This window comes from Taurulus bubalis, assembly GCF_910589615.1.
Source record: "Taurulus bubalis genome assembly, chromosome: 7".
Classification (NCBI taxonomy): domain Eukaryota; kingdom Metazoa; phylum Chordata; class Actinopteri; order Perciformes; family Cottidae; genus Taurulus; species Taurulus bubalis.
This window is the reverse complement of record NC_136595.1, coordinates 22,615,388-22,628,898: the sequence shown is the minus strand read 5'-3', so window position 1 is coordinate 22,628,898 and position 13,511 is coordinate 22,615,388. Positions and strand designations below refer to the sequence as shown.

General features: G+C 42.3%; 1 protein-coding gene across 2 annotated transcripts; it reads right to left on the bottom strand.

The window, feature by feature from the left end:
* Positions 1 to 5,225: 5,225 nt before the first annotated feature.
* abhd17ab (abhydrolase domain containing 17A, depalmitoylase b) lies at positions 5,226 to 11,767 on the bottom strand (the record flags this gene model as incomplete). Of its 2 annotated transcripts, XM_079220586.1 has the most annotated exons (5): positions 5,226 to 5,451; positions 8,685 to 8,864; positions 9,645 to 9,839; positions 11,352 to 11,494; positions 11,636 to 11,767. In XM_079220586.1, the coding sequence occupies 5 exons, from the start codon at positions 11,765 to 11,767 to the stop codon at positions 5,226 to 5,228; spliced, it is 876 nt and encodes a 291-aa protein (XP_079076712.1). The 2 variants fall into 2 exon arrangements, with proteins under 2 accessions (XP_079076712.1, XP_079076711.1); XM_079220585.1 differs by having other exon boundaries at positions 11,352 to 11,767.
* Between the last annotated feature and the right edge of the window lie 1,744 nt (positions 11,768 to 13,511).

Genomic DNA, 13,511 nt, shown 5'->3' with positions numbered 1-13,511 from the left:
CTTCCCTGAAGCGCCGGTCAGACACTTTTCCAGGAATTCAAAGACAAACGTGCATTTTTTTTTTTTTTTTTACATTCACATGAATTTATTGAAAAAAAGATAAAACGGATGTAACTTTAGGGAAAATACCTTTATTTTACAGGCCTCTGAAAGAAAAGCAAGTGCATTTTTGAGGTGGGTTATGTGGTGTTAAAATGTGTATTTTATCTACTTCATGAAAATGGTTCCTACTTGTGGATCAAAACCAGCCAATAGTTTCCAGGATAAATCAGAGGGTGAATCACAAGATGCTTTTTCTCAAATGTTTGAAAGTTTGACCTCGAGGCCTCTTTAAATCCTTAAAATTAAACATTTTGAGAAACAAAAACCCACTGAGGTCCACATGAAGACCATGTGGAATGTGATTTAAAACTCTTTACCTGACCTGTCCTTCACCTTTCTACTTAGTTCTTTCTACAACATAAGTCCTTCTCTGTGTAAAATTACTGTTTTAATCTGTGCAAGGCCTCCAGTATGCTGACCAGTATCGTGCTCTGTATTCTGAGTTCATGCTGCTGCCCTCGGGCTGGAGGCTTAACAAAGCTCCTTAATGCCACAAGCTATGAACACTCCCTTGTGACTCCCTTTTTCTTGCAATTTCCAAAATTAAAAAACGTTTTTTTTGTATTGGTTTAATTTGACAGAAAAAGCTTTAAAACCTGCCACAGACTACAAAGAACAGATACACATCAGGGAGATATACATAATGCAAGATGCTCTGCAGGAATGGTAATGAGCAAACCGAAGCCAGACATGAACTCAGCAGGCATGCTGGCTAGCCACAAATTAAAATGCAGCAAAATATCGAAGAAGCAAATATTCTCCACCACTTAATGTGGAAACCTTCGTGAAGAAGCCTGCATGTTCCCTTTGAATGCTGGAGAGGCCGTTTCATGAGAGGGCAGAGATCATCCCTCATGCTGGCAGCTTCTTGACTGATTATGCAGCAAGATATCAAAGTATATGTTTGTGCAATATAGTCACACACACACACACACACAGGATGTTTTATTGTTTATTTATAATACTTGTTTTTAATTTACTGTTTCGTGTGCACTTTCATACATTTGTGTATTATTTCAGCATTGTTTTAATGTAATATATCCTCATCTGTGTACGCTAGAGAGGATAATTACATATTAAAGGGTCAAATTTGTTCACATAATACAACATTTTTAATGACCTGAAGCTGACAGTCGAACTACGATCTGCTATAATGGATTGTTCAGGGCTCCCAAAAGATTCATCAAAATGTATTACTTAAATTATTCAGTTGTTAAATATTGAAACTTCAATACCACTGGTTTAGAGCGAAACTTTTTCAAAAGGAAAAACTTTAAATGATTTTATTTTTACCCAGAAACCTAAGTTTGAGTTACTTTGTGTCCTTACTTGCACTATTTTATTTTTTCTCAGCAGGCATCACAGTCTTTACGGGTCATCTGCAGCCTCGCTTCACAGTGAGGTCATCGGGTCACGGAAACCTGTGAGATTCATGCGTCCAGCTAATGCAAATCCTGGTGTTTCCTTTCCTCATGCAGGCCCTCTAGTCTACACTCTATGGTTTCTACGCCTCTCAAAATGATACAGTCTAAATGCTCACCACAACATAATCCTCCAGTTGAGAACATTAAAAGGCTTCAAAAGCTCCCTGATTCACACGTCTCGTTTCAAGTCTCCCGTTGTCGAGAACCAGCACGTCCACAATCCTTTGATACGCGTCGACATGAAAGGCTCTCTGTGTGAAAGACTGAGTGCGGATGAGTGCTGCTGGTGCTCCATGCAGTAGATCGGGGGGGGGGATGCGGACTGCAGCTGCTTTTAATCCGTAAGGGCATTTGAGTGGGACACCAGATTGTTTATGTAGTCCATTGAAAGCGAGCTGGCACACGCGTGTGTGTGTGTGCGCGTGTGTGTGTTTTCAGAAGTGAGGAGGGTGATCTCAGCTTAAGATCCTCTGTCCCCATTTTCCCATAACGCAACACGGTGGCAGACAGTGAGGGGAGGCTGGGACAGACCTGAGTCCTATGGTATTGGTTTAATTAAAACATCATTTGAGCCTCTTTTTTTTTTTGGCGCAGATGATAACAAGCCCATCCCAAAACACGACAACTCTACAGAGGAGGGGGCACGCGCACACACACGGCAATTAAAGGACTCATTTACTCATAAGCCAATTATTCTCCTCTCTCTCTCCTCTCTCCTCTCTCTCCTCTCTCTCTCTCTCTCCCTCTCTCTCTCTCTCTCTCTCTCTCTCTCTCTCTCTCTCTCTCTCTCTCTCTCCTCTCTCCTCTCTCTCTCTCTCTCTCTCCTCTCTCTCTCTCTCTCTCTCTCTCTCTCTCTCTCTCTCTCTCTCTCTCTCTCTCTCTCTCTCTCTCTCGCAGCATAGAGCTCATCATCAAATTATACCTTTTTTGTTTTAAAGAGCAAAAGAGTCATTGTAATTATCAATTCATGATTATGTTTTATTAACTTCTTCTTAATTATCGCAAAAAAACGACAATCTTCAAAAGCTAAAAATGAGTCAGTAAAAGAAACAATGGCTAACATTGGAATAAAAGACAGTTTTCTTTTCAAACAAAAAGCTTTTCATTTGTCAGCTTGAAGTTCCCCTTTAATTGTTCTTAAATCATTCCACACTCTCATTTTTTCCATAAACGTGTCCAAACTCACAGCTTTGTTGTAAAAGTTGTTCTCCTTCACAAATGATAAATTATTAAAACACCTTGAAGAAAAAAAACAAACCCACAAATTATGCTGCTCAAACTCAGTTGATGGTAAAACATATTTAGCGATATGACAAATGGTCACATGAATTTATCGAAATATATTGTGTAGTGGAAAAAGACATGGATGAATACACTTTTTGATAAAAGAACTTAAATTTCAACATGTAAGCCTTTGGTTACGAAGATACCAACATAAATCAGCAGGTACATTGGGTAAAGCCCTAAAAATAAAAAGAAGAAGCAAAACTTTGGTTCATATGTACACAAGAAACCCCCGAAAAGTCATCAACTCAGCGAAGAGGTTTAATAGGAGCAACACCCAGGTTCATGGAAATCAACTCAGAGGAAACACTTTGTTCCTTCCATTTTTTAAGCTATACATTTGAACTTTACTTAGATCCTAATTTCGGCTTCAAACTTTGGGAGTGTTGCAACTTTTAAGCTGGACGCTTCAGTCTGCACCTCATGGCTGCTTATAAAACAGACCATCAGTGAAACTAACAAACGGATTACGATTTATCTTACGAGTCATCTCAAAAATGAACATAAACAGGGCAGCTGGCGGATACAATTCCAAACCAGTTATTTTTGTATCCTGGTTATAAGCAAATAAAAATGGCCTTTGCAGTAAAAACGGGATAATTTCCTGTCTCCTAGTTAGTGATATCCCCCTAAATAATCAGCGCGAAAAGAACAAATCACAAAAGGGAACGCAACGTGCTCGAGACACTTTGCAATAGATACAAAAGTCACACCAGCAGCGAGAAACGATCGCCGACCACTCTTATAGTCAATGCTGTGTAAAAAAAACCCAATAGTGTTACAGAGAGCCGCGACATACAGGCGGATGTTATCGGCAGTTCATGTAAAGGCTGTAAACCAGAGAGCCCTTGAGGAATTTTCTTCACTTAAAAACACACTCTGCTTGCTCTCAATTTTTTATACCTGTGGCACAGGATAGCAGCGGAATAGCATTGTCGGAGTATGGATGTGCCGTAAGTCAGGAGCTTCTAACCGTGTGCTCTTTGAACCGCAGCACTGCATTGCTGCATCTGTTGCTGTGCTCATTAAGTGTATAAGACTGGGAAGTATGTGTATTCATCAGAATGTGAAGCTCAAGGTGGACTAAAAATAAGAAAAAGAAATCAAGATTGACAAAACTGCAGCGAGTAAAATGGCCGTCAGACAGCTTCAGAGATAAAAAACAAACTGTCTGGAGGTAGAACACAGAGGCCTGTTTCTTTTTAGTGTCGCTTCTCTGTTCCAGACACGGAGGGGAAACAGGAACTTCGCAGACGACTGTGACCTACTGGTGTGAGACATAAACAAACGGGATGAACAGACTCTCAAGACATTCCACTCGATGACGTAGCGTAAGGTATTTTCTTTTCTGGAGGCTCTTGGGCTTCTTTGCCGCAGTTCAATCCCACTCCGTTACCGGGAGACAGATGTGGCGCTGAGAAGACTAAAAGACATTACGGAGAAAGTTAGCGGTCTGTGCCTCAGTTTTGGGATCGTAGTTTGCTGGTAAAAACCAACCTCTCACACACACACACACACGCTTCCTTAGAAATCTTTTCTTAAAAAGGATCTAGAGGTGATTTCAGCCAACTGCATAAAAAAAACCCGACACAAACAGATGTGCAACACACTTAACCACATGTCTAAAAGAGGGGTACCTGAGCAAAAGAAAACTGAATTAAGCATGCATGCATCTAGTGCATACATGAGGTGATCAGATATTAGAACACCGGTCAATATAATGCAGTCCAGCGCCACACAACTAATAACTACAAAATGACAATATGGTTGAATCAACTCTTCTTTTTATCGTCAGGCTTTAAATTGGATTGCATTAGATTGTGCAGGAGTTACTAATAGAAACTGTAGAAAACTTAGTTACAAACCGGTTTGCAATTCAAACGGGTGTGAAGAAAACGACCACAAAAAAAGATGAAAAAATCCCAACCCGTCACAAGCATTTTTGAGGGCGTTCTTTAGTGTTTCTAACGCGTCACCATTATCCATTTAACTTAGGTTAACAGTAAAAATCACACAATAAACTCCGAGTAAGCTGGGAAAAAAAAAAAAAGATTTTCCATGTGGATCACAATGTCCACATGGAAAATGAATCAGTTTGTTGTTCTGGTAATTCTCCTTTGATAATTTAAAAAGGCTTTTTCTCTCTGTCCATATTATTGCACAGTATAGGAACAGATGTAGTATGAAAGTAACTGCTTAAAAAAAAAAAAGAAGCCAAAGTGCAGTTTGTGAAAAGGTCTTTTCACACTCACACACTTCTAATCCACGGCCCGTTAAAGTGCCCCGGAAACAAAGCACTACAGTACTCGGTAAGCTGAGGGACGGTTTAGATGACTCTCAAACAAATGGTAATGATGATGATGATGATGGTGATGATGGTGATGATGATGATGGTGATGGTCCGGGTGGGGACGGTCAGGCGTGCTGCACCGCCAGCTCCTGTCCTATGAAGCGGCGCAGGCGCTCCAGATACTGGCTGTACAGCTCAATGTCGTTGTGTCCCGCCCCCTCCACCCAGAGCGGCTCCACGGCTTTGGGGCAGCGCTCGAACAGAGCCAGGCCGTGGGAGAAGTCGATGACCTCGTCCTCTGTGCCGTGGATGATGAGCACCGGGGATGTGATTTTGGACACTTTCTCAATGCTAAAAAAGAGGAAGGAGGGGGGAGCGAGAAATGAAAAGAAATGAGATTATAAAGAAACTGATGATTTACGTACAGTATTAATTACCCGGCTTTATAAAAGAGCTCATCAATCAATGGCACTGTCGATCAGATCATAAAAAAAAGTGCCATTCTAGTGGGTCGGTGCGCTGGCTGTTATAGATTAAACAATAAAATCGTAATAGATCGGCGGAGCTTAATTTTTTTTGTCTGGACTGCTACAGTAAATTGTTATTGGCTATAAAACTTATTTATTAATTTGAAACCACCGTGATATCTTCGTGTTATTATTTCTGCTCATCAAAAACAGTTATCTTGTCTTATTGCCTGGGTGCCGATCATTTGCACAGTTTATCACTCGCTCACATCAGTGCAGAAGACAAACATAATGTCTTTAGGTTTATAGATTTAATCTGTAGAATGAACATATTTATTGCATAATGGAGGCGGAAACTAGAATTATCCGTGTGCCTCCACCAACCAGCCAAAATGCAGTTTAAATCCACGTCTGTCCAAAATGCCATCATTTTATCACATTAGACATTGGTGTGAAGTCATCATAATTAGCATATCAATTATTGCAAGGTCAGAGTGACCTTTGACCAACAAATTCGTTAAGATTTGTTCATCTTCGAGGCCAAGCGGACGTTTGCGCCCCGAACTCGAAGGAATTCCCTCCAGGCGCTCATGAGATATCGGGTTCAAAAGAAAAAAGGTACGGACAACCCCAAAAACAGGCAGAGGCATTAAAACATACGACTACTAGGGCTGTGCGGTATGGGCAAAAATTCATATCACGGTATTTTGTAAGATTCTGGTGGTTTCAGGTATATTTTTTTTTTAAACAAGTAAACACATTGATACCATTAACAGCACCAGTCAACTAGACAGCAATACTGTCAGCGAGCCATCCATAGCCACAACAACAGGTAGCAACATTGACTTTTTACAGTTTAATACTGGGAGCGCAGTGGAGCTACTTACCTGTCAGTGTTACTGGGCTCAGTCATGGTTCACACCTGTTATAAAATTACAGCGCCGAATTGCATGCTGGGTAGAGTTTGCGCACAAAAAAAACAACAGGAAGAGACAGACCAGAAGACACCACAAACAGCTGTTCGCCGCCCAACTTCCCAGCATTCAATTTGGCCGTGTAATTTTGAACCATAAGTGAACCAAGTTACCCTGACAGCTAAGTAGCTCCACTGCGCTCCCAGTATTAAACTGTAAAAAATAAATGTTGCCGCCTGCTGTTCTTGCGGATATGCACGGCTTGTTGACGGCGCTTGTCGCTGACAGCACGCAGCGCAACAACAGTTGGTACGTGTAATCACCGGTACATGAAAAATTCATACCGTATGGAAATCTGAAACCGGTATACGGTTTGAACCGGTATACCGCACAGCCCTAACGACTACTTCTGCAAAAATAATGGCTTCAGCAAAGCACACAATGGCCACATGAATAATTAAAATGATAATCAGGCCATCCTATGGAATATTTACAGAGTAAACTGCAGATAAAGATGCAGTCAGATACACTTTGAGGAAGGAGGGCTGCCAGCTGCCCACTCTGAATCAATCAATCACTCACTCACACGCACCAAGGCATCCCCTGGTTTCCTACCACCTCTGCTCCTCACCCACTTGTACCATCTGGAGCTAGTCTCTGCATTAAGGCCGCCGGTGGCCGGATACTGACCTTCGTCAGCCGCGGCCACTAAAACTAAACCGACAACGAGAACAGAAGGGATAGAGTCTCACTAATGATAGCATTACTCGCCGCCACTTCTGTCCCGCCAAGGGAGCTTGTTCAGTGGCCAAGATTTAAAAATAAAAACACAGTAAACACGTTACAGGGAACACCCACATTACAGTCGCACACAAATGTGGGACAATGAATCCCTTTAAAAAGGAAAAAAGGAGCCATCAAAAGTGCCAAAAAAGGACTGAATTTCACAACCACGTTGTTGGTGTTGAATAAAATCACTTTCATTTTGACTGCTTAGTAATACCAAATTGTTCCTCTTTTTAAAAAAAAGCATTGCATGGTGAAGCGCTTACATTCTAAAAGCTGCAGAGCTTATTCTTACAGTTTAAGACATTCAAAATGATTAGTAGACATGAACAACTCTCTCCCAAATCCCAAAACTAGCATGCTAAAGCACACATTTGTGATATAGACTAGTATAGAAATTAATTGGTAAAGATGTTATAGATGACACTGAGGGGGTTCGGAGTATAAAAGTACATTTTCTGTTTCACAACAGAGCACTACATTAGAATATAAAGCTCATTTGTGTGTAAAATAGAACAAAAAAACATCCTGCGGGTCCATAAAATCAGTCTCAGTCATGGTCTATGGAGCAGCTCCAGGCGTTATACATGATGTCATCACAAGTTTTTAGACTCGTTTCTGGCTTTGAGAGAGAGCCACTCGTGTTCACAAAGACAGATTGAACTTTCCGAAGCCGCAACCTATTTTAACTCTTAATTTAGGATGGTGTTTCTCTTTAACGGTTTCTTTAACTGCCATTCACTGTCAATTAGGTTGAAAAGATGTGGGACTTAGACTTTATTACCTGAACGTAATGGGCTGCAAGTCCCACACTCTTGTAAAAAGTTAAAGATAAACTACGATTGCACTCCTGGAAGGTCACTTTTAGACCAAAGTGAAAGAGATTTCGGTCGCTGTACAGTGAGATCCACTTCTGCATGATAACACAGTTCTTCTCTGAAATATTACAGTATTTGGACGGCCGACTCATCTACGAAAACAAAATAAAAAATGATGTCCACACACACACACAAACTAACCAAGAAAAGACATTAACACAGAAATTAAGGCCCCAGAGCTGCTCTTTCAGCGCAGATGTTTGTTTTAGATAAAAAACACTTTCAGTGCAAATAGCAATTACGCCTTTCTGCTGGCAGATCTGTAATTATGTGGAAATGCCAACTGGCAGCAAAATAGTCGCCGTAATCCATGTGTGTGTATGTTTAAAAGAACACCTTATTTCAGGATTTTATGGTGCAGAGAAAAGAGACAAAGGGGGAAATGAAAGGCTTTGTTGTTGTTGAAAGATTTCTTTGACAAAATGTTATCCTTACCGCAAGTTAATAATTTAATGCCATGTATTCACAGGCGCCAACTGAATTGCACCGCGCGCTGACAAACACAAATGCGATACGACCGTAACGGAGCGGCGACTTACTTGGGGAACGCGTCGAAGCAATAGGTCTTCTTCGTGTCGGGAAAGGCCACTCTCATGCCGGACGTCAGCGGGGAGTGAAGCACCACGGCAGCGCACTCGTACCGGGACGCCAGGTCCACGGTGGGGACCGTACCGATGCTCTGCCCGTACAGGATGATATTCTCCGGGCTGATGCCATACCTGGTCACGACCAAACATTCAAATACATAGTGCAAGTTCATGGAAGCTGTGCCTTGTTGAAAATGCAGCAGTGACGGATACAAAACAGTCATGTGTTGTTTTTCATTGACTTTCATCACAAAAAAAAGGTGACTACGATAAATATACAATGAAGAAAAACTATTTAATTGCAGGTAGAGTATTGGGGAAACTAAATAGTTTTTAATAAACAGACTGAAATGACATGATCAAGAGTGACAGCTACACCCAAATGTTAATTCACCTAAACTAGCCCTTTGTCAATGCGTCGTGGTGTCACGTCTTCCTAAGGCTACAGCCGCATTAAGGCAGCTCCGCTTTCTCTAATGAGACACTTTATCACATTGCAACGTCCTTGAGACACCACCCCCCCCCCCCCTCTCCCCCAGCCTTTCCTTCCTTCATCCGTCCAGCTCACTATTTCTTTCTTTTTTATTCCCACGACATTGACATTTATCCACTCTTCTCTTTTCCTCTCAGCGCTGTCCTGACCACAAACTCAGCCACCTTGATTCACCCCATCTCCATATCTTTATCTTTTAACCCTTCTCTGCCTATTTGTGTTTTTCCACACCCGCTTTTTTTAGAACATACAACAGTGGTTTCCCTAAGAATGCAGTGATATTTGAACTGATCCATACATGTAACATGGTTTGTTTTGCTCCTACTTTAAACTACACGCCCTGTCAGAACAGAGCAAGACGCCGTATAATAAGTCATCCCTTGGAAGGACGCGTACGGCTACATTATATCACAACCTACCGCGTGCGCAGGGCGTGCCAGGCCGCGTCGATGTCTGCGTAGAGGTTCTTCTCAGAGGGCTTGCCAGTGCTGGCACCGTAGCCGGAGTAGTCGTAGGAGAAGATGTTGCAGTTGATGCGAGTGCCGAGGCCGATGTAGAAACTGCTCATCTGGCCCAGGTCGACCGCGTTGCCGTGGGAGAAGAGCACTGTGAATCTGACAGGGCACGCGGGCAAAAGACAGGTTAGTAGATGGCGCCCATGATAATCCCTGACAAGTACTATATTTATATTCAAAAATATTAGCAGTCCATAGACGCTTAGCTGTCATTTTTACAGGACTAGAATCTTTAGTTGTGGCTTTGTTTGAGTGCATAAGCCAAACAGTATTGTATAAACACTGGAGATCCTACTGGACTTCACTTGACATGGAGGATTAACAAAAATGTTAGAAGAGACACAAACAAACTAAAACACAATCCAGTTTCTCACATTTCTAAAGCTGGTAACTGGACACCGAATCAAAGCATAAGCAGCATGTTGTTGCGAGGTGACTTGGGCTCTGTGCCAACGAGCCGCAGACTGGAGGATTGGTTTACTGCTCTTGACAAATGGCTAACTTCTAGACAGTTTGCACAACCTGAGAAGGAGTGTATCCACTATAAAAGCTGGCTATCTAGCCCTCGCCTTTTATTCATGAACGCATGTTGTGCTCTCTTGAGAAATCAGATACTTTTTCTCTACATCGATTGTTTTTTTTGGTAATCCTCTCCCTTTACTTTATGAACCCATACGGCCCGTGGCTTTGCCCGTGGTCTTTCCACTCGGAATGCGGCCTAACAATGACTCTGGCATATCAGGTCTAGTTTGGATTCATCCGTGTGTAATACAAGATAGACATTTATACAAGACACAGACTGTAACACAAGCCCGTCCATGTCTTTTTAATTGATTGAGTAAATTAATCAGCAGCAGCACACAGCGACAGGCAGGGAATAAAACTGAACTTTTACAGTACATCATAACATAAAACATCTGCTGCTAAATGATATGATCCCTTCTTGTAAAACAATCTACCAGTCACTGACAATAAATCCAACAGCACAAAACTAAAGGAAAGAAAGCCAGATTGCTGAAAATGTTTAGTCTCTGACTCCCTGAAAACTAATATTGTTACTGAGCGTGACACTTTTTTAATTTAATTTTAATTAGGATTATTATCATGAAGCAGAATTAGTGTTTATTTTCGGTCTCAGTGTATGAGCATGACATCAGCATGACAGGAAGTAAACATGGTCCCAAGCTGTGCAATCTCATTGAAAATGTGCGCTACAGACAGAGGGTGAATATATTCAGAATGACAGTATGATGAAAAATAGTGTTTTTTTAACATCAAGGCATGCAAACATGTTCTTGTAGAAATCTGAAATACTGGCATGAATCTGGATATGAGCAAAATATGTATACTTTCAAATAAATGGAAGATATCCATTGAAAAGCAGGAGCAGACAATCTTTCGTCAGCTGAGTCAACAGGGAGACAAAGGAAATAGACCTGGGTGTGAGTGAAAGACTGACGAGGAAGGAGGGTGTGGAAACACTTCTGAGGAAGTGTTTCCACACTGTCCAAAAGAACTAAGGGCAAGCAAGCAAGCTGTTGCCTATAACACAGAAACAATTACAGTTTCCACATGGACTCGCGAGAGAGGTAAACCATTCAAACGACCCACCTGGCGTTGGGAACACAGCGAATGTACATGCAGCCGACTCGGTTGCCTCGGCTGGATCGCGTGAGGAACACCTCCGTCGTGTCCAGCTCTCTCTGCGAGTACTGAAACTCTGCTCGCTCCGTCAGGTGGAGCTTCCATCTGCCCTCCACAGACGGGGCGGCCCCTCCGCTCCCAGAAACCGATGCGCCGCTCCGCGCCCGCAGGCTGGATGTCCCCGTTGCTCCTGCTGCTGCTCCTGCCGTCGGTGCTGTTGTAGTCGTCGCTGCTACTGCGTCTCCTGCCGGGCCAGCCTCTGGGTCTGGAAGGAAGGCGTACGTGGGCTCAGGGGGCAGGAAGGCGAGTTTGGCTGCGATGCGGCCGGGACATGGTGGGCAGCAGAAAAGGCAGCAGAGCTCGCTGAGAGAGAGGCCATTCATCCTTCACTGTGCAGGAGGAAGACAAGAGGATCACTGTGTTAATGAATCCACATCATCCCAGTGTTGACACAATGAGATACTTATTACAATGTCATCTATAAAGGGCATTCAGTCAAAGTGTGGCTCCAATGACTATGACGATGTTCTACGACAGCTAGTTTGTAACATGTTACGATTATAAGCAATTGGATACATAGCATGTCATAAATATTGCCTAAATATGGATTATCTATTCATCAATTTGATGATTTATCTTATTTATTTGGGAAAACTGTTTAAGACCCGAAAACATTTCGTTAACTGTCACATAATACAAAGAAACACAGCACATCCTCACAACTGAGAGGCTGGGACAGCTGAATTAAGAATATTTCCTTGAGAAATGACAAACAAGTATCAATTATCAAAGTGCTGATTATTTTTTAGCCAACTAACAATTGATACTTGTTTCAGCTCTGTCTTTTTTTGGATGTTGGGTAGTAAATAAGCAAGTGATCGCTCTCTGGTGAACCATATGATTACAACTCTTGAGCAAAAAGAGAAGACATTTATAAAAAGAATCCTTGAACGCACCACCATATGACATCACCACAAACACGCCACACATGCGGACAATGACAGCAGACCTACCTACTGAGCTGAGGAGCTTCGTCGAAGTTAAAGTAACAAAAGAAGTTGTGTTGAAACAAAAGTTAAAAAAAAACAAACACACACACAAAAAAACAAGACAGACTTCCTCCGCTTCAGTTAACTTCAAAACGCAGGATACTGCTTGTAAAGTGCCCAGTCAGCAGAAGGAGGAAAAAGTAGGTGAGCCGAACGGCTGCCAGGAAGTGTTATTTACAAAGTATCTGCTCTGCTGTCTGAGTGGCGACTGAAGTCCAGATCACATCCATTTTGTCCACTTGTTGAGACGGAACGTTCCGTTTCCCCAAACGTGCCCTGTGCGCTTCAAGAAAACGACACACTTTTGTACTTGTCTTTGACCAGCGTTCCCAATGTGAATGACAAAGCGGCGCAAACTAAATGCTGAGCGTTTCCGCCCCCACAATTACAACCCCTCCACACAAATTCCCTCACGTGCGAATAAGTGACGTATTGAGAGCAACGGCAGGTCAGTTATGACCGGAGAGAGGAGCAGTTTGTCTGCGCGCACCAGCTAACAGCTACGATGGCTTAAGCTAGCAAGAAGACATAAACACGGCTAATCAGTTAAAAACAAACGCGCGCTCGCGGACATCCGGAGTAAAACGGCGTCAATACACAGTTTCCGACGTGTTGCACGTTTCACCGGTAGATCCAGTCTGGACGCTGCTGGATTTATGGATGACGTCTTGTCATTTAAATTAATCCATGTAACCTACGTGCGGTGTTTTCCTTCTTCTCCGCCGTTTCACCGCATCCGGAAGCGACAGCTGACAGGATGTGACGTCAGGGGTCTCCGCTGGACAATTAAGGGAAACTCGTTATCAAGTGAGGATGACAATGCTGTAAGAAAGATGACATTTGAACTTAATTGTTCATTTGCACAATTGAAGAAAAATAAAAAACGGGTAAATAGCACCAGTGTCCATTGTTACTGAAGTGCTTATGAATCATCACAATAACTTAGTATTGGTCACGAAAATGATGGATTAAAGTTGGGACTTTATTACAATTAATGCATTTGTTTTTAACAAAGAACAAGCCGTGTCGTCATGTATCTTTGTGTAGGAAACCGTATAATAGCCCTCAAACAAGCCTT